The 23,823-nt window shown below is 50.4% G+C and overlaps 1 protein-coding gene and 1 pseudogene across 2 annotated transcripts in view; one reads left to right on the forward strand and one right to left on the reverse strand.

Moving 5' to 3' along the window:
* HDGFL2 (HDGF like 2) overlaps positions 1 to 23,823 on the forward strand; it is a 47,287-nt gene that overhangs the window by 22,800 nt on the left and 664 nt on the right. Inside the window, 11 exon segments of the mRNA XM_087951766.1 lie at positions 384 to 455; positions 3,234 to 3,408; positions 4,248 to 4,326; positions 4,966 to 5,203; positions 5,206 to 5,238; positions 10,471 to 10,562; positions 14,733 to 14,800; positions 16,773 to 16,843; positions 20,021 to 20,122; positions 22,010 to 22,226; positions 23,328 to 23,460. Of these exon segments, the coding sequence (XP_087807892.1) occupies positions 384 to 455; positions 3,234 to 3,408; positions 4,248 to 4,326; positions 4,966 to 5,203; positions 5,206 to 5,238; positions 10,471 to 10,562; positions 14,733 to 14,800; positions 16,773 to 16,843; positions 20,021 to 20,122; positions 22,010 to 22,226; positions 23,328 to 23,460 (1,280 nt within the window).
* LOC148133555 (phospholipase A2 inhibitor beta pseudogene) overlaps positions 1 to 23,823 on the reverse strand; it is a 237,474-nt pseudogene that overhangs the window by 17,981 nt on the left and 195,670 nt on the right. The window lies entirely within an intron of this gene.

The raw sequence follows: 23,823 nt of genomic DNA on the forward strand, positions 1-23,823 counted from the left end.
TCTTGCCCACCAACAATCTGGGTCCTCATTTTATCCACCTCGGAAGGACGGAAGGCTGAGTCCACCTTGAGCCGGTCAGGATTGAACTGCTGGCAGTGGGCAGAGTCAGCCTCCAATGCTGCATTCTAACCACCTGCACGCAGAGTTGGGGAGGGAGAGAGGAATTGTAGATAGAAGATACGGGTGCAGCTCACCTAACCACCACCTTCTTAGCAGCAAAAAAATTCTGGCCCCCTCGCAGTCATAACTCACAGACTACTTATTATATGTTCGAAAGAGAGAACTTCATTGTCCTCCGCCCGTCCTTCATGTTGGGGACGGGGTGGTGGGAATATTTTGGAACTGAGGGGGCTTCAATGTCAATTCCGTGTCTCCTAACGTAGGACTTCACTCCAGAGAAAAAAACACCTGCCAGAGCTACACGACGGGCACCTGCCGGAGGGTGGAAGAAAAAGGTAAGAGGATTTCCAATATCTCTTAGAAAAGTTGATTGATTATCTCTGGGAATCCAAGGTTGATTTAGAATTGATGATGTTACGTTACGTTACATTGCAATGCAATGCAATGCAATGCAATGCAATACAATACAATACAATACAATACAATACAATACAATACAATACTAATATTATAATAATATCTATATATATATAAAAAAGCAACATACCCCTCACGCATCATCACAAAATCTCCAGAACAGTAAAGCCTACACACTTGAGATTTGGCACGTATGTTCCTCTTGGCTTCTAGGTGCTCACTAAGAAAGGATTTTTTGAAATGACCATCCAGAGCATTTAGAGTATTTCCTATATTATTAAACACGCTCTGATGCTAAGGAGTTCTACTCCCCCTCCCCACCTGAAAAGAAACATCTTCCAAATGCAAAACACGAGCAGAGGAGAGGAGTTTCAGTTTTACTTTCACAGCAGCACCAAGCAGCTTTAGTACAGAACAGTTGAGCTAAGCCACGCCCGGGCTCCTTGCTGTCTCCTTGCTCACACAGCAAATACTGTTTCACTTTCCAAACAGCCCTCAACTCTCTCACACACTCATGGGACGCTAGCCAGAGGAATACTGATGGATGCTGGTGGAAAAGGCAGAGTTTTTCCCCCTTATTTTCCTCCCCAAAATCTAAGCTTGACCACATAGCAAAGTTTCGTAGCGAAGCACAGGTATCAAGCTAGTAACCAATATGAAAAACAAAACTGCAGGAGGAGTCGCAGAAACGGGGGGGCAGTCAAGAGAGCTAGCAGCCTAGAATCCCTATGTAGCCACCTGCGAACTGTCCAATCTCCCTTGAATTCCCTGGACCTGTGTCTAATTCCAAGCAAGGGCTAACCATGAGCTGAGAAAATTCCTGTGCATAGGCATTTGACCAATAAATCAGTTTAATTGAACTTTCACTTGTGGGTCTGAATGTTTACACCTGGCAACACTTATCCGGCCGCTTGTGCACCTGAACTTTCACACCTGGCTATACCTATCTCGCCGCTCAGCCTCCAAACCGATTTTGTTCACGTTGTGTTGGACGAAATCAGGTTTCTTCCCCTTGGCAAAGGTGGAGGAACATTGGCCTGGACAAGATTCATCGGCTTAGAATCCCCTCGGTTGACCATAGCTTAAAGAGACCCTTTTTTAGGGACATAATTGATTTGCACCTGGAACAGGTAAGTCCTCAACGACCGATCTCTTAGAGACAGAAGTTAAGCTGGACCTACCTGTCTATTGCCTTTTAACAATCAAATTAGTTTAATTCACCTGCGGAATTGATCTTTCACACCTGACAGCGACACATCTTGTCTTCAAGGTAGATACCTCGTTTCCCCCCAAAATTAAAAACTATCCTGAAAATAAGACCTAGCCTGTTTTTAAACGTGCGCCTAATATAAGCCTTAACCTCCCAAAATAAGTCCTACTTAAGATCCTGCACAATGGGCTTGCCTGCCCGTTTCATCCGATTGTTCACAGTGCTGTGGCCACGAGGCGAGGTGTGGGTTGGGGGTGGAGCTGCCCCACAGGTCCTGCACCGGTGAACCTTAGAGCCCCTGCAGTGAGGCCATCCGTGCCCCCGATACCTGCCTCGCGGTGGCAACACCAGCACTGGCGCACTTTTGCTCATTCGTGGCTGCAATGGAGCAGGAGGCGAGAGCAATGCGGCGGTACCGCAGCTACAAGCCAAGGCAGGTGTTGAGGCATGGGTGGCCTGGCAGGGGAGGCCCCGAAGTAAGCTGGTGCGAGGCACGTGGGGCAATGCCACCCCCGAATTGTGGCGGCCGCATTGGCGCGTTGCGCGGCCAGCAAGAAGAAAAAGTTGTCGACTCATAAAATACTTCTACGGTCTTTAGAGTTGCCGACAGAAAGGGAGAGGGAAGCAGTGCAGCAGCTTGCAAAAACGAAAGTGCATTCCATAAATAGTTTTTCAAAGATAGTAACTAGGTGACTGAAGTTTCTGCTGGGCAAAATTCTAACTGGAGAGCATGCTTGATGACTCTGGGCTATGGAGGTGTCCCATTGGAGGATATGAATTAGGATACACCCAGGGGGTGAGTGGGAAAACCAGTGTCAAGAGTGACAATGAATTATATGTGGTCTCAGAGTCGGCTACACCCAGGCAGTGCTGGACAGGTTAACTCCCAATGAATCCTTTTGAAGTTTTGGAAGTTTGGCTCGAGACTCATGATTTAAATGGGGGTAACTGCCGGAATCCTGACAGCAGTGGGGCTCCCATATATGGAGGGGGGGGGGAGGGAACAACATCCCTCCCAGAAAATAAGTCCTAGTGTTTATTTTGGAGTCCAAAAGAAAATAGACCGGGTCTTATTTTCGGGGAAACACAGGTAGCCCTCAACTTATGACGACATAGGAGACCAGCATCTTTGTCGTTAAGCAATGCGTTTGTGAAGGGAGGTTGTAAAACGGGGCAAGGCTCACTTAACGTCCCCGCTTTAGGGACAGACCCATTGGGCTCCATTGTGGCCGTAAGCCGAGGGCAACCCGTCAAGTTGTAGATGGAGGTATGACTCGCTGAGCAACTGCCTAGCTTAGCAATGGACATTCTGGCCCCGATTCTGGTCATAAGTTAAGGACTATGTCCCGCGGATTACAGCCACCCCCTTTCCCCAGATCCAGGAATGGCAGGTTTTGGGTTTTTGTCAGGGAGACAATTTGGCAGGACGGAAGGTGCCTGTGATCCGGCTGCCTCTGGCGCGCTAAGGCGGCTTCTCTGTTAGCAGAAAATCGAATCGGCCTCCGACTCGGAGAGCAAGGCAGACTCCGAGGAGGAGGAGGACGAGGAGGAGGAGGACAACGACAACAACCGCGAGGGCAACCGGCCACTCACTCCCAAGTCCGAGTCTGACTCCAACTCAGATGAATCCGTCAAGAAGCCCTCCCGCGGCAGGAAGCCAGGTCAGGAGCCCAGGTGGCTGCCAGGGCTGGGCTGATGGGGCCGTGGGGCATCTCCCTTCCTTTCTTTCCCTCCTTCCTCCATCTCCTTCCTTCTCTCCTCTCCTCTCCCCTTCTCCCTCCCTTCTCTTTCCTTCCTTTCTCTCCCCTTCCTTCCTTTACTTTCTCCTTTCCCCCTCCCTCCCTCTCTTCTTTTCCTTTTCCATTTTTCTTTCCATCCTCCCTCTCCTCCCTTTTTCTTTCCTTCCCTCCTTCCCTTTCCTTCCTTTCTCTCACCTTCCTTCCTTTACTTTCCTCTTTTCTTTCCATCCTCCCTCTCCTCCCTTTTTCTTTCCTTCCCTCCTTCCCTTTCCTTCCTCTCTTCCTTTCCTTCTCTCCCTCCCTCCCTCCTTCTGCCCTTCCTTCATTACTTCCTTTCATTCTTTTCCTCCCTCCACCACCTCCCTCCCTTCATTATTTCTTTTCATTGTTTGCTTTCCTGCCTTCCTCCCTCTTCCTTCCTTCCTTCCCTCCTCCTCCTCCCTCCAGTGGCAGATTAAGGTTCCCTGGTGCCCTAAGCACTGATAAATCTTGGCATCCCTCTCCCTTGTGCCTCCTGTCCCAACGAAGCCATGTTCTCAAACTTTGTGGGGCCCCCTTTGGGCCTGGTGCCCTAAAGCACCTGCTTAGCTTGCTTCATGGTTAACAGACCCCTCCCTCCCTCCCTCCCTCCCTCCTGCGTTTCTATCTCTCCACACTCGTCTCCTGCTTTGTCTGAGGATGGGCAGGCCTGGATTCAGGAGGGCTGCACTTCCAAAAGTTCCCTCTTTCCAAACCTAACCATCTCCTTCCTTCCCTCCCAGCTGCCGAAAAGCCGCCTCCCAAGCCCCGGGGCCGGAAACCTAAACTCGAGAGGCTTCCTAGCACCTCCAGCAGTGACAGGTAAGAGATACAGACCTTTTATCAGGCTTGGAGAGTTGCCAGGCCAATATCTTCCAAACGCCATGCTGTAGCAGCAGTTACTTGGCAAGAAGTCAGGAACAGACCTTCACTCTAACAAATTGAACTGATTGTCTCCTGCAAACCCCACTCCCCTTTTTGCTCCTCTTTTATTCCCTATGGGAGGGGCCATTCCCCATCCACCTGAGCCTTTACTCCCGAGTCGATCCTTGTTCCTTAGTGTTCCCTTCTTCTGGCAGCTCTGCACATGAGCACACTGGGAACAGGCTCCAGCTGTTCTTCTGCCCCACTGATCTCCGACTCCAAAGGCAGCTGATAACTGTCAGACGGCCCTGGCCCCATTTCTGCCTCTGACGCAGAGGCCTCGTCAAGAGCCTTCCCCGGACTCCCAACTGTTCTCCCCAACCTCCCCACTGTCTGAATCTGCCGCCAGATCCGCTGGCCGCTGGCGGGCCACAACACTGGCCAGGAGCCCCACCAGGACAGCACTTTCCAAAGTCCCGGGAGGATTGGGGGGCCGTGAGCTGAGCTTCCGTGCAAGCCAAACAGCTGAGACTCCCCCATGCCTTTGGACTCTCCCTCCTGTCTCTCTCTTCTGCCCCCCCCCCTTTCCACCTGCAGCGACAGCGACGTGGACCGCATCAGCGAGTGGAAACGGCGGGACGAGGAGCGCCGGCGAGAACTGGAGGAGAAGCGGAAGCGCGAGCAGGAGCAGGAGCTACGCCGGTTGCGGGAACAGGAGCGGGAGGAGAAGGAGCGGAAGCGGGAGAAAGCCGAGAAGGAGGCAGAGGGCGCGGAGAGCGACAGCAGCGCGGACAGCGAAGCCCCCAGGAGGAGCAAGAAGGGGCACCTCAAGGCAGCCCCTCTTCTTCGGACTCAGAGACAGAGAAAGAGGTGAGCGGGGGAGGGGCTGGTCTCCAGGGTCCGGATCTTAGCCAGAACTTCAGTTCTGGAGCCGCTGCAGCACAAAAAGGCTCCGGCGTGTGGTTGGTGCACATGCCTGTATTTGGAGGGCCACTTTGGTGTCGACAAGTGAATTTTAGTGTCACGTTAAGGAGGGAAGCTGGATGGGTGACTTTGGGTCTATCACCAGCAGACAGGAAGTTCTAGTCCCGCCTTAGGCATAAAAGCCAGCTGGGTGATTTTGGGCCAATCACTAGGAGCCTGAGAGTTCTAGTCCCGCCTTAGGAGTGAAAGCATGCTGGATGATTTTGGGCCAATCACTAGGAGCCCGAGAGTTCTAGTCCCGCCTTAGGAGTGAAAGCATGCTGGATGATTTTGGGCCAATCACTAGGAGCCTGAGAGTTCTAGTCCCGCCTTAGGAGTGAAAGCATGCTGGATGATTTTGGGCCAATCACTAGGAGCCCGAGAGTTCTAGTCCCGCCTTAGGAATGAAAGCATGCTGGATGATTTTGGGCCAATCACTAGGAGCCCGAGAGTTCTAGTCCCGCCTTAGGAGTGAAAGCATGCGGGATGATTTTGGGCCAATCACTAGGAGCCCGAGAGTTCTAGTCCCGCCTTAGGAGTGAAAGCATGCTGGATGATTTTGGACCAATCACTAGGAGCCTGAGAGTTCTAGTCCCGCCTTAGGAGTGAAAGCATGCTGGATGATTTTGGGCCAATCACTAGGAGCCCGAGAGTTCTAGTCCCGCCTTAGGAATGAAAACCATCTGGGTGACTTTGGTCCAATCACTAGGAGCCTGAGAGTTTTAGTCCCATCTTAACAAGTGAAAGCATGCAGGATGATGTTGGGCCAATCACTAGGAGCCTGAGAGTTCTAGTCCCGCCTTAGGAGTGAAAGCATGCTGGATGATTTTGGGCCAATCACTAGAGCCCGAGAGTTCTAGTCCCGCCTTAGGAGTGAAAGCATGCTGGATGATTTTGGGCCAATCACTAGGAGCCCGAGAGTTCTAGTCCCGCCTTAGGAGTGAAAGCATGCTGGATGATTTTGGGCCAATCACTAGGAGCCCGAGAGTTCTAGTCCCGCCTTAGGAGTGAAAGCATGCTGGATGATTTTGGGCCAGTCACTAGGAGCCCGAGTGTTCTAGTCCCACCTTAGGAGTGAAAGCATGCTGGATGATTTTGGGCCAGTCACTAGGAGCCCGAGAGTTCTAGTCCCGCCTTAGGAGTGAAAGCATGCTGGATGATTTTGGGCCAATCACTAGGAGCCCGAGAGTTCTAGTCCCGCCTTAGGAGTGAAAGCATGCTGGATGATTTTGGGCCAATCACTAGGAGCCTGAGAGTTCTAGTCCCGCCTTAGGAGTGAAAGCATGCTGGATGATTTTGGGCCAGTCACTAGGAGCCCGAGTGTTCTAGTCCCACCTTAGGAGTGAAAGCATGCTGGATGATTTTGGGCCAATCACTAGGAGCCCAAGAGTTCTAGTCCCGCCTTAGGAGTGAAAGCATGCTGGATGATTTTGGGCCAATCACTAGGAGCCCGAGTGTTCTAGTCCCACCTTAGGAGTGAAAGCATGCTGGATGATTTTGGGCCAATCACTAGGAGCCCAAGAGTTCTAGTCCCGCCTTAGGGTGAAAGCATGCTGGATGATTTTGGGCCAATCACTAGGAGCCCGAGTGTTCTAGTCCCGCCTTAGGAGTGAAAGCATGCTGGATGATTTTGGGCCAATCACTAGGAGCCCGAGAGTTCTAGTCCCGCCTTAGGAGTGAAAGCATGCTGGATGATTTTGGGCCAATCACTAGGAGCCTGAGAGTTCTAGTCCCGCCTTAGGAGTGAAAGCCTGCGGGATGATTTTGGGCCAATCACTAGGAGCCCGAGAGTTCTAGTCCCGCCTTAGGAGTGAAAGCATGCTGGATGATTTTGGGCCAATCACTAGGAGCCCGAGAGTTCTAGTCCCGCCTTAGGAGTGAAAGCATGCTGGATGATTTTGGGCCAATCACTAGGAGCCCGAGAGTTCTAGTCCCGCCTTAGGAGTGAAAGCATGCTGGATGATTTTGGGCCAATCACTAGGAGCCCGAGAGTTCTAGTCCCGCCTTAGGAGTGAAAGCATGCTGGATGATTTTGGGCCAATCACTAGGAGCCCGAGAGTTCTAGTCCCGCCTTAGGAGTGAAAGCATGCTGGATGATTTTGGGCCAATCACTAGGAGCCTGAGAGTTCTAGTCCCACCTTAGTAGTGAAAGCATGCTGGATGATTTTGGGCCAATCACTAGGAGCCCGAGAGTTCTAGTCCCGCCTTAGGAGTGAAAGCATGCTGGATGATTTTGGGCCAATCACTAGGAGCCCGAGAGTTCTAGTCCCGCCTTAGGAGTGAAAGCATGCTGGATGATTTTGGACCAATCACTAGGAGCCCGAGAGTTCTAGTCCCGCCTTAGGAGTGAAAGCATGCTGGATGATTTTGGGCCAATCACTAGGAGCCCGAGAGTTCTAGTCCCGCCTTAGGAGTGAAAGCATGCGGGATGATTTTGGGCCAATCACTAGGAGCCTGAGAGTTCTAGTCCCACCTTAGGAGTGAAAGCATGCTGGATGATTTTGGGCCAATCACTAGGAGCCCGAGAGTTCTAGTCCCGCCTTAGGAGTGAAAGCATGCTGGATGATTTTGGGCCAATCACTAGGAGCCCGAGAGTTCTAGTCCCGCCTTAGGAGTGAAAGCATGCTGGATGATTTTGGGCCAATCACTAGGAGCCCGAGAGTTCTAGTCCCGCCTTAGGAGTGAAAGCATGCTGGATGATTTTGGGCCAATCACTAGGAGCCTGAGAGTTCTAGTCCCGCCTTAGGAGTGAAAGCCTGCGGGATGATTTTGGGCCAATCACTAGGAGCCCGAGAGTTCTAGTCCCGCCTTAGGAGTGAAAGCATGCTGGATGATTTTGGGCCAATCACTAGGAGCCCGAGAGTTCTAGTCCCGCCTTAGGAGTGAAAGCATGCTAGATGATTTTGGGCCAATCACTAGGAGCCCGAGAGTTCTAGTCCCGCCTTAGGAGTGAAAGCATGCTGGATGATTTTGGGCCAATCACTAGGAGCCCGAGATTTCTAGTCCTGCCTTAGGAGTGAAAGCATGCTGGATGATTTTGGGCCAATCACTAGGAGCCCGAGAGTTCTAGTCCCGCCTTAGGAGTGAAAGCATGCTGGATGATTTTGGGCCAATCACTAGGAGCCCGAGAGTTCTAGTCCCGCCTTAGGAGTGAAAGCATGCTGGATGATTTTGGGCCAATCACTAGGAGCCCGAGAGTTCTAGTCCCGCCTTAGGAGTGAAAGCATGCTGGATGATTTTGGGCCAATCACTAGGAGCCCGAGAGTTCTAGTCCCGCCTTAGGAGTGAAAGCATGCTGGATGATTTTGGGCCAATCACTAGGAGCCCAGAGTTCTAGTCCTGCCTTAGGAGTGAAAGCATGCTGGATGATTTTGGGCCAATCACTAGGAGCCCGAGAGTTCTAGTCCTGCCTTAGGAGTGAAAGCATGCTGGATAATTTTGGGCCAATCAGTAGGAGCCCGAGAGTTCTAGTCCCGCCTTAGGGTGAAAGCATGCTGGATGATTTTGGGCCAATCACTAGGAGCCCGAGAGTTCTAGTCCCGCCTTAGGAGTGAAAGCATGCTAGATGATTTTGGGCCAATCACTAGGAGCCCGAGAGTTCTAGTCCCGCCTTAGGAGTGAAAGCATGCTGGATGATTTTGGGCCAATCACTAGGAGCCCGAGAGTTCTAGTCCCGCCTTAGGAGTGAAAGCATGCTGGATAATTTTGGGCCAATCAGTAGGAGCCCGAGAGTTCTAGTCCCACCTTAGGAGTGAAAGCATGCTGGATGATTTTGGGCCAATCACTAGGAGCCCGAGAGTTCTAGTCCCGCCTTAGGAGTGAAAGCATGCTGGATGATTTTGGGCCAATCACAAGGAGCCTGAGAGTTCTAGTCCCGCCTTAGGAGTGAAAGCCTGCTGGATGATTTTGGGCCAATCACTAGGAGCCCGAGAGTTCTAGTCCCGCCTTAGGAGTGAAAGCATGCTGGATGATTTTGGGCCAATCACTAGGAGCCCGAGAGTTCTAGTCCCGCCTTAGGAGTGAAAGCATGCTGGATGATTTTGGGCCAATCACTAGGAGCCTGAGAGTTCTAGTCCCGCCTTAGGAGTGAAAGCCTGCTGGATGATTTTGGGCCAATCACTAGGAGCCTGAGAGTTCTAGTCCCGCCTTAGGAATGAAAACCACTTTGAGTGAGTTTGCCCCATTTTACAACCTTTTCTTGACACAGTTGTTCAGTGAATCACTGCAGTTGTTAAGTAGGTCACACAGTGGTTAAGTGAATCTGGATTCCCCCTGGTGGGTGTTTGCTCCTCAGACGGACGCCAGCGGCAATCCGCCTTTTATGCAGCCCTCGTGCGTACGGACCGGCTGCCAAGCATGCCAATTCTGATCACGCGACCACTGCAAACAGTCATATAAGTGTGAAAAACGGTCCCAAGTCCCTTATTTTTGCTTGTAACGTTAAAACGGTCGCTAAAATGAACCGTTGCTAGGCGAGGACCGCCTATGTCTCAGCTCCTGAGGGATTTTGGGATCCGATTCATCTGTCTCTACAGCAGGGGTCCCCAACAACCGGTCCGCGGAACAACTCCTACCGGGCCGCTGGCTTGCTGGGCGCCGCCATCTTTTTTTGATGAAAAAGTGCTTCCGGTGAGCTTTTCCGGGTAGAAAGCTCACCGGAAGCACGCTTTTCATCAAAAAGATGGCGGCGCTTGCCGGTGAGCTTTTCCGGTAGAAAGCCATTTCTACCTGGAAAAGCTCACCGAACGCTCGCTGCCATCTTTTTTTGAAAACGTGCTTCCGGTGAGGTCACCGGAAGCACTTTTTCATAAAAAAGATGGCGGCGCCCAGCTGATGCCGGTACCAGGCGCGGCGCCCAGCTGATGCGGTACCAGGCCGCGCGCCCAGCTGATGCCGGTACCGGGCAGCGGCGTCAAAAAGGTTGGGGATCACTGCTCTACAGCAGGGTGTCCAAACTTGACAACTTTAAGACTTGTGAACTTCAACTCCCAGAATTCCTCAGCCAGCAAAGCTGGCTGAGAATCTGGGAGTTGAAGTCCACAAGTCTTAAAGTTGCCAAGGTTGGACACCCCTGCTCTACAGGCTGGAAAGTTGTGGGGTGAGGTGGGGTTTGGTGACCGCATCTTTTCTCTCCCCCAGGTGAAAAAGAAAAGGCAGCCACCCGCAGACCATTTGAAGAAATCGAGCCAAAAGGAGAAGCGAGCCCACGGGGATGAGAAGGCACGGAACAGGTGAGGGCGCCCACGACAGGCTTACTTTCAACCCGCCTGTGGAGATCCTCCGTCATCCGGGTTACGGTTGTCCCAAAGGTGCTCCTCCCCCCCCCCAGAGGCAGCTGGACTTTCTTGGTTTTTCTCTGAAGACGTTTAGCTTCTCAGCGAAGAAGCTTATTCGACTCTGACTGGATGGTGGGGAACGGACGGATTGTTAGAGTTTGCGGTAATCCAGCCAGCACACAAGTAAATGATTCAGCGGGATTCACTGATAGAAGGAACTTCTTTATATACAATAATATCAAGTACTAGCTGGATATCCCGTGCTTCGCTACGAAACTATGCGCTCGGGCTTAAGTTTTGGGGAGGAAAATAAGGAGAGAGAAAAAAAAATTCTGCCTCTGCCTACCAGCATCCATCGGAATTCATCCGGCTAGCGTCCTGTCAGTGCGTGAGAGAGTTGAGGACGGTTTGGAAACTGAAGCAGTATTTGCTGTGCGAGCAAGAAGAAGATACAAGGAGCCTGGGCGTGGCTTAGCTCAATTGTTCTGTCGTAAAGCTGCTTGCTGCTGTGCAACTGAACCTCCTCTCCTCTGCTTGTGTTTTGCATTTGGAAGAGATTTCTTTTCAGGTGGGGAGGGGGAGTAGAACTCCTTAGCATCAGAGCGTGTTAATAATCATATAGGAAATATTAATGCTCTGATGGTCATTTTGAAAAATCCTTTCTTAGTGCGCACCTAGAAGCCAAGAGGAACATATGTGCCAAATGTCAAGTTTGTAGGCTTTACGGTTCTGGAGATTTTGTGATGATGCGTGAGTGGTCTTTCGCTTTTATATATAGAGATAATAATATAAAGTATGATGTATGTATACAATACCCATGCAGCAGAAGCCAGAACCAGAACTCAGAATACAGAAATCATAATCCTAGAAGCAATATAAATGCGGAAGCAATAGAACTCTTTTATTTATTTTTTTCATATATATAAGCTGTTCCATAGGTCCTGCCCTACATAAGAGATACTACAGACAAAATCAGCAAGATAACTACACAGGCATCACATCAAGACTGCCTTCAAAAAAGACAGAAAAATAGCAGCCATCCTAAGAAACCTAAAAGATAAAATTGACCTAGAAAACCAAGGCATATATGAAGTCCCCTGCGCATCATGCCCTGCCGCATACATTGGACCAATAGAAGAATAAGTACCCGCCTGGATTAACACAAAAATGCAGTAAAAAAGCTGGAACAGACTTCCTTACTAGTCTAACCCATGAAAGCCACAGGTCATAGCATCGACTTCAATGACACCAAAACCCTAGCCACTATAGAAAACCCCAGCCACAGAATCATCAGAGAAGCCATAGAGATTGAAAAAAGACCTGAAAGCATGAATAGAAGAGATGACTCCACCAGACTGTCAATTATCTGGAAGCCTGCACTCTCAAACAAAAAAATCTCCGCACCACAAGCCAGGCAAACACCTGGGCACAAACAGACACTCCCCCCTGCCCCCGATACCTCCAGCTCAAACACACCCCAACCAGGCACCCAGATGAAACTTAGCTTCCTAATAAATGATAACCATCCGTTTACCCGAAGCCAAGCCGCACTAAAAGCCTCCAATACAGGAAGCACAATGTTGCCAGCCAATCAAGACACAAAAAAAGCCACAAAACAGACAGAAGATATTAGAAACACCAATCAAGCAGAACACAGCAAACTCCAAGACCAATAAACACAGACCAAGACTCCCAACCAGTCAGGATGAAGAAAAAAACATTCTGGCACAACAGTAGGCTAGCCCCAAATTTAAAACAGAAACGGCTGTGAAAGTCTGACTCACAGACGAACACAATACAGAAGCCTGATGATGGCAGATGTGATTCTGCCGAAACGTTGCTACAACTTTAAAAGCACAACTATAATGACATGGGGAAATACCCAAACAAAGCTGAATACCATACATATAAATACCTGCGAAAACTTAAGAAAACACACACACACACACACACACACACACATATATATACAGGTCTTGGCATGTTTGGGTCTTTTCCCGTGAAAGATTAAGAGTATCTTGGCGACGTTTTGGCGAGGTCCCACTCGCCATCCTCAGGCTGGTGCTTTCGGCTTCGTGCCAGTGCAAGCAGTATGTGATCGGAGCTGCCATCTCTATATATACTGGTGATGGGGGCTGGTATGCTGGGCTGGTTGGCTGTGCTGCTGCCTCTTGATTGGTTGATGGAGTTGATGTTGGTATAATGGGCTGTGTGATGGCCTTGTGAGTTTTGTTGTGGAGATATCCTGGATCTTGTGCTGTAATCTCCTGGGTCGTTTGTTTTGTAGTGATCTTTTTTCCATTAGCTTCCCGCGTTTTAATGGCTTGGGTAATGGGCTGTGTGATGGGCTTGCGAGTTCTTTTGTTGTGGTATCCTGGGTCCTGCGTTGTAATCTCCTGGGTCGTTTGCGTTTTGATCTCTTTTCCATTAGCCTCCTGTATTGTAATGGGTTGTGTGATGACCTTGTGAGATTTATTGCTGTGATATCCTGGGTCATTTGCTGTGTTGCAACTACTTGAGTTCTTGTGTAATTTCCTGAGTTTTCTGATGTGATATCCTGAGCGGGTGGCCGTGATGTAGCATTCTGGGTTTTAGTCTGGCTTCGAGTTTGGGGTCTGGGTCTGTGTTCTTGGCGTGTGTCAGCTTGTTTGGTTTTGGGGTCGGCGGGTGTGACAGCTGGCGAAGCAGCCGTGGTCTGGTTTCTGGATGGTGGTTGTCCTTCGTTTATAGGATGGGCTTGGGCCTGGGTCTGATGGCAGTGGTGTCCCGTGTTGTTTCGGGTCTGGTGTTGGTTTTCGTGGCTGGGACTCGTTTGTTGGTGAGGGCTAGCTTCCAGATGTCTGGTAGGCGGGAGGTGTCGTCCCGTCTATTCATGTTATGGGGGTGTTTCTCTATCTCGATGGCTTCCTTGATTATTCTCTTGCTGGAGTGTTCATTGTTGGATATTAATTTGTTCCTTCGAAATTAATTTCATGTCCTGTGGCTTTAAGGTGCTGGAAGAGGGAGGAAGTATTTTCTTCTCTTCTGACTGCGTTTTTGTGTTCTGCGATGCGTGCATTTATTCTCACGGTTGGTTTGTCCAATGTATGTGGCTGGGCAGTTGTTGCATGGTATTTCATAAACTCCTTGGTTTTCTAGCTGGATCTTGTCTTTGGGGTTTCTTAGGATGTTGGCTATTTTTTGATCAGTGCCGAAGGCTGTCCTGATATTGTGTTTGTGGAGAATTTTGCTGATTTTGTCTGTGGTGCCTTTGATGTAGTGGAGGAGCGTACTTGTGAAAATCTACGAAAACAAATATATATATATATATGTGTGTGTGTGTGTGTGTGTTTTCTTAAGTTTTCGCGGGTACTTACATGTATGGTATTCAGCTTTGTTCGGGTATTTTCCCACGTCATTATTGTTGTGCTGTTAAAGTTGTAGCAACGTTTCGGCAGATTCTCATCTGCCATCATCAGACTTCTGTATTGTGCTTCGTGCCAGTGCAAGCAGTGTGTGATCGGCACAAAGCCGAAAGCACCAGCCTGAGGATGGCGACTGGGACCGCGCTGAAACGTCGCCAAGATACTCTTAATCTTACATGGGAAAAGACCCGAACACACCTAGACCTACATACCTGTACCTGTGAAAATCTACGAAAACACACACATATATATATATATGTGTGTGTGTGTGTGTGGATCTTTGGTTATTCAGGTTTTCTCCCACGTAAAATTGGAAGTATCTTGGCAACGTTTTGATGAAATCTCATTCGTCATCTTCAGGCTTGTGTCTTCGGCTTTGTGCTTCTCAGAGTGATGTGAGCTTGCAGCTGCTTCTTCCTTTTAACTGCTAGTGGGGGTGTGACTTGACTGGGTGGGAGCTTGGCTGTGTTCTGATTGGCCCGGCGTGCTCGCGGGATTCCGTTCCTCACCCGTGTCTTCAATGCCCCCTGCAAGGTGGGGCATCCGATTTGCAGTTCTGCCGGCAGCCGTTCCCGCGGAAGGAGGACGGGCATCTCCTCTTGAATCCAGAAGGTCCAAAGAGTAGAGCTGGGAGCCTGCCAGTTCCCCGCAGCTTGCAGGGAGGCCCGGAGCAAATCTGGGATACTTTCATATCTTGGCCTTTTTTTTTGCTGTCTGTTAGGTCTCTAAAATCCGAACGAGGCAGGAAAAAGCCTGATCTGCCGGAAAGAAAAGTGGAGAAGAAAAAAGGTAAAAAATAAATAAAAAATAGCAGGAGGGGGGCAATCTTTGGGTCGAGGGCCTTGAGTGTCATTTACTGGGGGAGGAGTGGCGTTTGCAAGGTACAGGTCATAGAGTTGGTGGCCTAGCCTCCACGTCGACAGAGGTTGGGCCTTAACAGAATAGCAGGGTGGGAAGAGAGCTTTGAGGTCATCTAGTCCAACCCCCTGCTCAGGAAGGAAACCTTACACCATTTCAGGCAAATGGCCGCCCAGTCTCTTCTTAAAAGCCTCCAGTGATGAAGCTCCCACAACTTCTGGAGGCAGGTAGTTCCACTGGTTGATTGCCCTCACTATTAGGAAATTTCTCCTTAGTTCTAAGTTGCTTCTCTGCTTGATGACTTTCCATCCGTTGCTTCTTTGTCCTGCCTTCTGGTGCTTTGGAGAATAGCTTGACTCCCTCTTCTTTGGGGCAGCCCCTCATATATCAGAAGACTACTATCGTGTCACACCCTAGTCCTTCTTTTCATTCAACTAGACTTTTACCCAGTTCCAGCGACCGTTCATCATATGTTTTAACCACCAATCCCCTAATCATCTTCATTTCTCTTCTTTATGTAACAGCAGCCATAACTCATAGATCCCAGCCACAAGGCCCAGGCTGACTCCTCATTGCTGACCCTCCTCCTTTTGCACACTAACCTGACACCTGACAGAGCAGAAAACACAGAAGAAGAGTTGGAAGGGACCTTGGAGGTCTTCTAGTCCAACCCCCTGCTCAAGCAGGAGGCCCTATCCCATTCCAGACAGGTGGCTGTTCAGTCTCTCCTTAAAAACCTCCAGTGTTGGAGCATTTACAACAAGGGTCTTCAAACTTGGCAAGTTTAAGACTTGGGGATTCCCAGAATTCCTGAGCTAACATGATTGGAGGAGGAATTCTGGGAGTTGAAGTCCACAAGTCTTAAAGCTGTCAAGTTTGAAGACCTCTGATTTACAACTTCTGGAGGCAGGTGGTTCCACTGGTTAATTGTTCTCCCTGTCACGAAATTTCTCCTTAGTTCTAGGTTGCTTCTCTCCTGGATTAGTTTCCATCCGTTGCTTCTTCTTCTCCTGCCTTCAGGGGTCTTGGAGAATAGCTTGATTCCCTCCTCTCTGTGGCAAATTTTGGAAGACTGATGTCATTTTTCAAAATACTTTCAGTCTTCGCTTTCCTCACGTTGGGAAGAAATTGTGCTCGTGGGAGGAAGCTTCAGAGGCCCCCCGAAAGGGAATTGGAGCATTGCCTGCAGCCAGTTGCTTTCAGCCTGGTCTATCCATTGAGGTCATCAAGTCTCACCCTTGCTTGGTGCAGGAATCCAATAGCACGAGCCGCTCCGTGGTCAGAATGCAGCGTTGTAGGCTAACTCTGCCCACTGCCAGCAGTTCGATCCTGACCAGCGCAGGGTTGACTCAGCCTTCCAGTCCTTCTGAGGCTGGTAAAACGAGGACCCAGATTGTTGGGTGAGGGGGGGAGGCAATAGGCTGACTCTGTAAATCGCTTAAGGAAGGCTATAGAGCACTGCGGAGAGGTATATAAGTCTAAGTCAGGGGTGTCCAACCTTGGCAACTTTAAGACTTGTGGACTTCAACTCCCAGAGTTCCTCAGCCAGCTTTGCTGGCTGAGGAACTCTGGGAGTTGAAGTCCACAAGTCTTAAAGTTGCCAAGGTTGACACCTGGTCTAAATGCTGTTGCTGTTGCTGTTACATCATCTCCGTTCAGCCTCCGACCATCTGCCAGATCTCTGGGACGTTGCAAGATTCCTTCTACTGTTGAGCTTTCTTTCCCCGAGGCTGGCCTACCTTGCAAGGGGGTTACTCCAGGGTGCAAAAGCAGAGGAGGCAGGGCCCCTTTGATTGCCTGGACCTAGAACAGGAGGTACACCACGCCACTAAACGCAGCTGCTGTGGGAATCCCCTTCAGGCTGGCAGGGCAGACTTTTAAAATGCCGTTCCTCCTGTTGCAGAGCCAACAGTTGAAGAGAAGCTCCAAAAATTGCACAGCGAGATCAAGTTTGCCCTCAAAGTGGACAATCCGGTAAGCGGTTTGGAGCCAGTTTGGTCTAGTGGTTTAAGTTACCAGGCCTAGGAGCCAGGAGACGGTGAGTTCTAGTCTTGCCTCAGGCACAAAACTGCCTCAGTGACTTTGGGCTGGTCGCCAGGAGATGGAGAAATCTAGTCCCGCCTTAGGCGTGAACGCTGGCTGGGTGACTTTGGGCCAATCACCAGGAGACAGTGAGTTCTAGTCCCGCCTTAGGCAGGAAAGCCAGCTGGGCCAATCATCGGGCGATGGAGAATTCTAGTCCCGCCTTAGGCTCGAAAGCCAGCTGGGTGACTTTGGGCCAATCATCGGGCGATGGAGAATTCTAGTCCCGCCTTAGGCAGGAAAGCCAGCTGGGTGACTCTGGGCCAATCATCGGGCGATGGAGAATTCTAGTCCCGCCTTAGGCAGGAAAGCCAGCTGGGTGACTTTGGGCCAATCATCGGGCGATGGAGAATTCTAGTCCCGCCTTAGGCAGGAAAGCCAGCTGGGTGACTTTGGGCCAATCATCGGGCGATGGAGAATTCTAGTCCCGCCTTAGGCAGGAAAGCCAGCTGGGTGATTCTGGGCCAATCATCGGGCGATGGAGAATTCTAGTCCCGCCTTAGGCAGGAAAGCCAGCTGGGTGACTCTGAGCCAATCATCGGGCGATGGAGAATTCTAGTCCCGCCTTAGGCAGGAAAGCCAGCTGGGTGATTCTGGGCCAATCATCGGGCGATGGAGAATTCCAGTCCCGCCTTAGGCTCGAAAGCCAGCTGGGTGATTCTGGGCCAATCATCGGGCGATGGAGAATTCCAGTCCCGCCTTAGGCTCGAAAGCCAGCTGGGTGATTCTGGGCCAATCATGGGGCGATGGAGAATTCCAGTCCCGCCTTAGGCTCGAAAGCCAGCTGGGTGATTCTGGGCCAATCATCGGGCGATGGAGAATTCTAGTCCCGCCTTAGGCTCGAAAGCCAGCTGGGTGATTCTGGGCCAATCATCGGGCGATGGAGAATTCTAGTCCCGCCTTAGGCAGGAAAGCCAGCTGGGTGACTCTGAAGCCCCAAAGATTCTAATAAATTAAAAAAAAACGCACTCCGCCTGACTGTTGGAAGCTTCCAGTTCCAGGGGCAGGAGAATTGAGGCTGACCAGTTCAAAGGCATTTTCCTCGGGGCTTTTATTTCTTGCTCTACTCCATCCATCAAGGGGGAATAGAGGGGGGGGGGTGTGAGCATCGCTTCCCTGGATCAGACTTCGGATATATTTCCTTCCTGAGTTGGCTAGCCACTCGGCTCATTCACATGAGCTTCAAAAACCCCTTACTCCCAATTAGAAATGGGGCAGCCGATACTCGGAGTTCCTTTAAGTCAGCGCTTCTCAATCATGGTGACTTTTAAGATGGATGGACTTCCACTCCCAGAATTCCCCAGCTGGTATGCTTTAAGATGGATGACCTTTGACTCCTATAATTCTCCAGTCAGCATCCTTTAAGATGGGTGGACTTCAACTCCCAGAATTCCCCTTCTAGCATGCTTTAAGATGGGTGGACTTCAACTCCCAGAATTCCCCTTCTAGAGTGCTTTAAGATGGGTGGACTTCAACTCCCAGAATTCCCCTTCTAGAGTGCTTTAAGATGGGTGGACTTCAAGTCCCAGAATTCCCCTTCTAGCATACTTTAAGATGGGTGGACTTCAACTCCCAGAATTCCCCTTCCAGCATCCTTTAAGATGGGGTGGACTTCAACTCCCAGAATTCCCCTTCTAGCATGCTTTAAGATGGGTGGACTTCAACTCCCAGAATTCCCCAGCCAGCGTGCTTTAAGATGGGTGGACTTCAACTCTCAGAATTCCCCTTCTAGCATACTTTAAGATGGGTGGACTTCAACTCCTAGAATTCCCCTTCCAGCATGCTTTAAGATGGGTGGACTTCAACTCCCAGAATTCCCCTTCCAGCATCCTTTAAGATGGGGTGGACTTCAACTCCCAGAATTCCCCTTCCAGCATCCTTTAAGATGGGTGGACTTCAACTCCCAGAATTCCCCTTCTAGCATGCTTTAAGATGGGTGGACTTCAACTCCCAGAATTCCCCTTCCAGCATCCTTTAAGATGGGGTGGACTTCAACTCCCAGAATTCCCCTTCCAGCATCCTTTAAGATGGGTGGACTTCAACTCCCAGAATTCCCCTTCCAGCATGCTTTAAGATGGGTGGACTTCAACTCCCAGAATTCCCCTTCTAGCATACTTTAAGATGGGTGGACTTCAACTCCCAGAATTCCCCTTCCAGCATCCTTTAAGATGGGGTGGACTTCAACTCCCAGAATTCCCCTTCCAGCATCCTTTAAGATGGGTGGACTTCAACTCCCAGAATTCCCCTTCCAGCATGCTTTAAGATGGGTGGACTTCAACTCCCAGAATTCCCTTCCAGCATGCTTTAAGATGGGTGGACTTCAACTCCCAGAATCCTTCCAGCATGCTTTAAGATGGGTGGACTTCAACTCCCAGAATTCCCCTTCCAGCAGGCTTTAAGATGGGGGGACTTCAACTCCCAGAATTCCCCTTCCAGCATACTTTAAAATGGGTGGACTTCAACTCCCAGAATTCCCCAGCCAGCGTGCTTTAAGATGGGTGGACTTCAACTCCCAGAATTCCCCAGCCAGCATACTTTAAGATGGGTGGACTTCAACTCCCAGAATTCCCCTTCCAGCATCCTTTAAGATGGGTGGACTTTCAGTCCCAGAGTTCTGGGAATTGAAATCCGCACCTCTTCAAATAGCCGTGATTGAGAAGCGCCGCCTTCGTTCTTGAAGGACACCTGAACATCCAGGTATGTTTTTCTGCTTCGTGTCTCCTCTTGTGATCGGAGGCCGGAATCTCTTGTCATCAAGCCTGAAGGATTTGCTAGCGTTGCACCGTTGCCTCGGCTCCCTGTGCCCCTCCCTCCCTCCTTGCAATCTAATTCGCTGCCAGAAATTCTCTTCCTGAGACTGTCTGAACCAGGGTGTCCAACCTTGGCAACTTTAAGACTTGTGGACTTCAACTCCCAGAATTCCTCAGCCAGCTTTGCTGGCTGAGGAATTCTGGGAGTTGAAGTCCACAAGTCTTAAAGTTGCCAAGGTTGGACACCCCTGGTCTAAACCACTTCAGCACCCACCCACCTGGGGCCGTAAGCTCACCTGATCCTCTCCTTTCCCTTTAGGACATCAAGAGGTGTTTGAGCGCGTTAGAAGAGCTGGGTAGCTTGCAAGTCACTTCACATATCCTGCAGAAGCACACCGACGTCGTGGCTACGCTGAAAAAGGTACGTGGTGCCACGGAGGGCGAGAGGGGTGGTGGTGGCAGCTGTTTTCTCTCCCTTCCTCCTGCCAACTCCCCCCACCCCTCTGCTTATACAGGTAGTCCTCAACTTACAGCAGTTCATTTAGTGTCCAAAGTTACAACATTCCTGAAAAAAGGGGGCCTTGCAGCCGGTTTTTCACACTTAACGACCTTGGGAGCATCTCCGTGGTCACGTGAACCAAAATCCAGATGCTGGACAGCCGGCTCCTATTTATGATGGTCGGCGTGTCCCGCGATCCCCTTTTGCGACCTTCTGAGGAGCGAAGTCAACGGGGAAGCCCGATTCGCTCAAAGAACCGTGTGACTAAGTTAACAACGGCAACAACTCGCTTCAACAGCGGGGGCAAGAAAAGCCGTAAAATGGAGCAAAAGCAAAGGTCTCCCTTAGCAACAGAAAGGTTGGGCCTCTCAATTGTCGTAAGTTGAGGACTACCTGTACTTTGGGCTCCTCCTATTTTTCCCTAGAACAACCACCCTGTGAGGTGGGTTTAGGTTGAGAGATCTTGTCGTGTTCTGACAAGCGAGGTCCATGGAGAAGCCAGATTCAACCGTGTTGCCAACTTACCCATTGCAGCGCTTCACTTAACCGTGGCGAGAAAGGTTGTAAAATGTGGCAAAACTCAACGCATGTTTCACTTACCATGAAAATAAGGCACTCCCCGAAAATAAGGCACTGTCATTTTTTATTTTTATTTTTTGCCACCAAAAAAAGGCACCAGGTCTTATTTTCGGGGAATCTCATCCACTGACTAACCTCATTTGCGCATATCCTCCTCAGCCTCCTTTTTGCTGTCAGAGGCCTTCAGGAACTTCTTCTTCTGCCACCAGCAAGGCTTTCCTGAAGGCCTCTGCAGCCGATAAGAGAGCTCAGGATCGATCCAGAGCTTTGTTATCAGCTCCAGAGGCCTTCAGGAAAGCCTTGCCAGCCTTGCCAGCTGCAGAAGAAATGGACCGGCAAGGCAGGGGTCGGGGTGTGCGAGGCCTGGCTACAACGGTCCAAAGGTAAGTAGTAGGGCAGCTCCACCTCCCCAATCCACACCCTAGCTTAATTTTCACCCGTCCACTCTGGAGTGGGCGGGATCTTAATTAGGGCTTATTTTGGGAGTGGGGCTTATATATTGGGCCCACGTGTCAAAATCAAGCTAGGGCTTTCAGGGTAGGTGGTATTTTCGGGGAAACAGGGTAAGCAAGAGAAATGTTGGGCTCCGTTGTCGTGAGTCAAGGACTACACTTCCCTGCTTGGATTTTGGAAAACTGCAGAGTTCCAAATCCTCTGTGGGTGAACATTGGCATGGCTACATCTGATTTGTCTTCAGGTTAAGTTGACACAATTTTGGCTTGAGGAATAAGATACGGCGTCTTATCCCTCTGTTCATCACGAAACATTTTGTTAAGGGAGTTTTGCCCCGTTTTACATTTCTGGCCACAGTTGTGAACCGAATCTCTACAGATGTTAACTTAATAACATGGTGGTTAATTGAATCTGGCTAGCGTTGAACACCGCACTCATTTTTCTAACTGTGGTTTATTGGGCGACTCATTCCAAAAAGGGCAAGTGGAGATTCTCAGGGTTTTTTTGTTCTTTTCTTAGAAAATCGATTTGCCTTTTGGCCTGGATGATCGAGAATTTCCATAGACATTTTATTGGCTGAGCGACGCTGGCTTAAGTCCAGCAAAACCCACTTCAGCTAAAATCGATCTGAACTAGGGTGGGTAGACTTCAGAAACCGCCCTAATCGGTGGAGCCTGAAGGGTTCGGATAGCTGCCCTCTGGGGAGCCCTTTGGAGGCTGTCCTTCCAGACTGCCCCAGCTTGAGCTTTTCTCCTTTTTCTTTTGGGTCGTCCTCAGATTCGACGTTACAAAGCGAACAAGGATGTGATGGGGAAAGCCGCTGAAGTTTACACGTGCCTGAAATCTCGCGTCCTGGGCCCAAAAACTGGGCCCAACCAGAAGGTGCACAGAGCGGAGGTGGAGAAGGAGAAGGAGGAAGGGGACAAAGAGAAGGAGAAGTTGCCAGCAGGGGAAACGGAGAACGAGCAGAGAGAGGAGGAGGGGGATAACGCTGGTAAGGCCCGTCCCCGGAGGGTATCGCGAGAGCACTTAGACCTATATACCACTTCGCCCCAGCCTCTCCAAGCAGTTTACAGATTCAGCCTCTGCCCCCCCAACAAGCTGGATCCTCGTTTTAACCAACCTCAGAAGGACGAAAGACCTGAGTCCATCTTGAGCCGGTCAGAATTGAACTGCTGGCAGTGGGCAGAATTGGCCTGCAGTACTGCATTCCAACCAGAGGGCAAGAGAAGAGAGGGAGAAGGAGAGATTGTAGGGAATAGACAATAGATGGGGGGGGGAGGGAGATGATAAGTAGATAGGTAGGTATGTAAGCGGATGGATGGATGGATGATAGCAGTAGCACTTATATACCGCTTCGTAATGCTTTACGGCCCTCTCTAAGCAATTACAGAGTCAGCCTCTGGCCCTCAACAATCTGGGTCCTCATTTGACTGACCTTGGAAAGGACGGAAGGTTTGAGTCAACCTTGAACCGGTCAGGATTGAACTCCTGGGAGTGGGCAGAGTCAGCCTCCAATGCTGCATCCCTACCACTGCACCACCAGAGGTCTTGAGAGAGAGAGAGAGAGAGAGAGATAGATACCGTAGATAAGGAGAGAGATGATAGATTAGGTAGGTAGGTAGGTAGCAATAGCACTTCAACTTATATACTGCTTCACAGTGCTTTACAGCCCCCTCTGAGCTAGTCAGCCTCTGGCCTCCAACAATCTGGGTCCTCCTTTTACCGACCCCAGAACGACAGGAGGCTGAGTCAGCCTTCAGCCAGTCAGGATTGGACTGCTGACAGTCGGCAGTCAGCAGAAGTAGCCTGCAATGTTGCATTCTGCCCACTGCGCACCAGGGCTCCTAAATCCAAAGATTCAGGAAATGTTGGGCAGTCCCACGATTCTGAAAACCGCGAGATGGGTGGGATTTGCGCCGTTCCTTGGAAAAGGAGAGGCGGTTGCGCTCCTGGCTTTTCATCTTGCCTCCCCCTCCCCAAAGAGGGACCCCCCACCCTGAGAAGCAGCCCAAGATGGTTGCCGAGGGGAGAAAAACCCGGCCCTCTGCTTGGGCCCCTTGTCTTGTCTTGTCCTTTTCTCTTCCTCTTCCAGATCTCCCAGCGCCTGTGAATGGGGAATCAGCCAGCCAGAAAGGGGAAGGCGGAGCAGAGGATAAAGGCCAAGGGGAAGACTGGACTTCGGGAGATGGCAAGAGGGGGATGTCGCCCGAGGACACCCACAACAAGTAAGTCGGTCCGGGTGGCTGGCAGGCAGGCAGGCACAGGTGAGAGAGGGGGAAGGGGAAGGGGGAGGAAGGAAGGAAGGAGAGAGAAAAGGAAGGAAGGAAAAGAAGGAGAGGGAGGAATGGAGGAAGGAGGGGGAGGCAGGAAGAAAGGGAAGGAAGGAAGAGGGAAGGGAGCAGATGGAGGGAGGGAGGAGAGGGAAGGAGGAAGGAAGGAAGGGGAAGGAGAAATAGAATTCTTTATGGAGGAAAGAAAGGGAGGAAGGGAGGCATGGAAGAAAGAAGGAAAGAATAAGTAAAGGGATGGAAGGAAGGAAAATAGAGTGATGAAAGAGAAGGAGGGAGGAATGAAGAGGGAGGGGAAGA

This window comes from Notechis scutatus, chromosome 1 (assembly GCF_049901735.1).
Source record: "Notechis scutatus isolate UNSWTSFEM ecotype Mainland chromosome 1, rNotScu1.2, whole genome shotgun sequence".
Lineage (NCBI taxonomy): Eukaryota > Metazoa > Chordata > Lepidosauria > Squamata > Elapidae > Notechis > Notechis scutatus.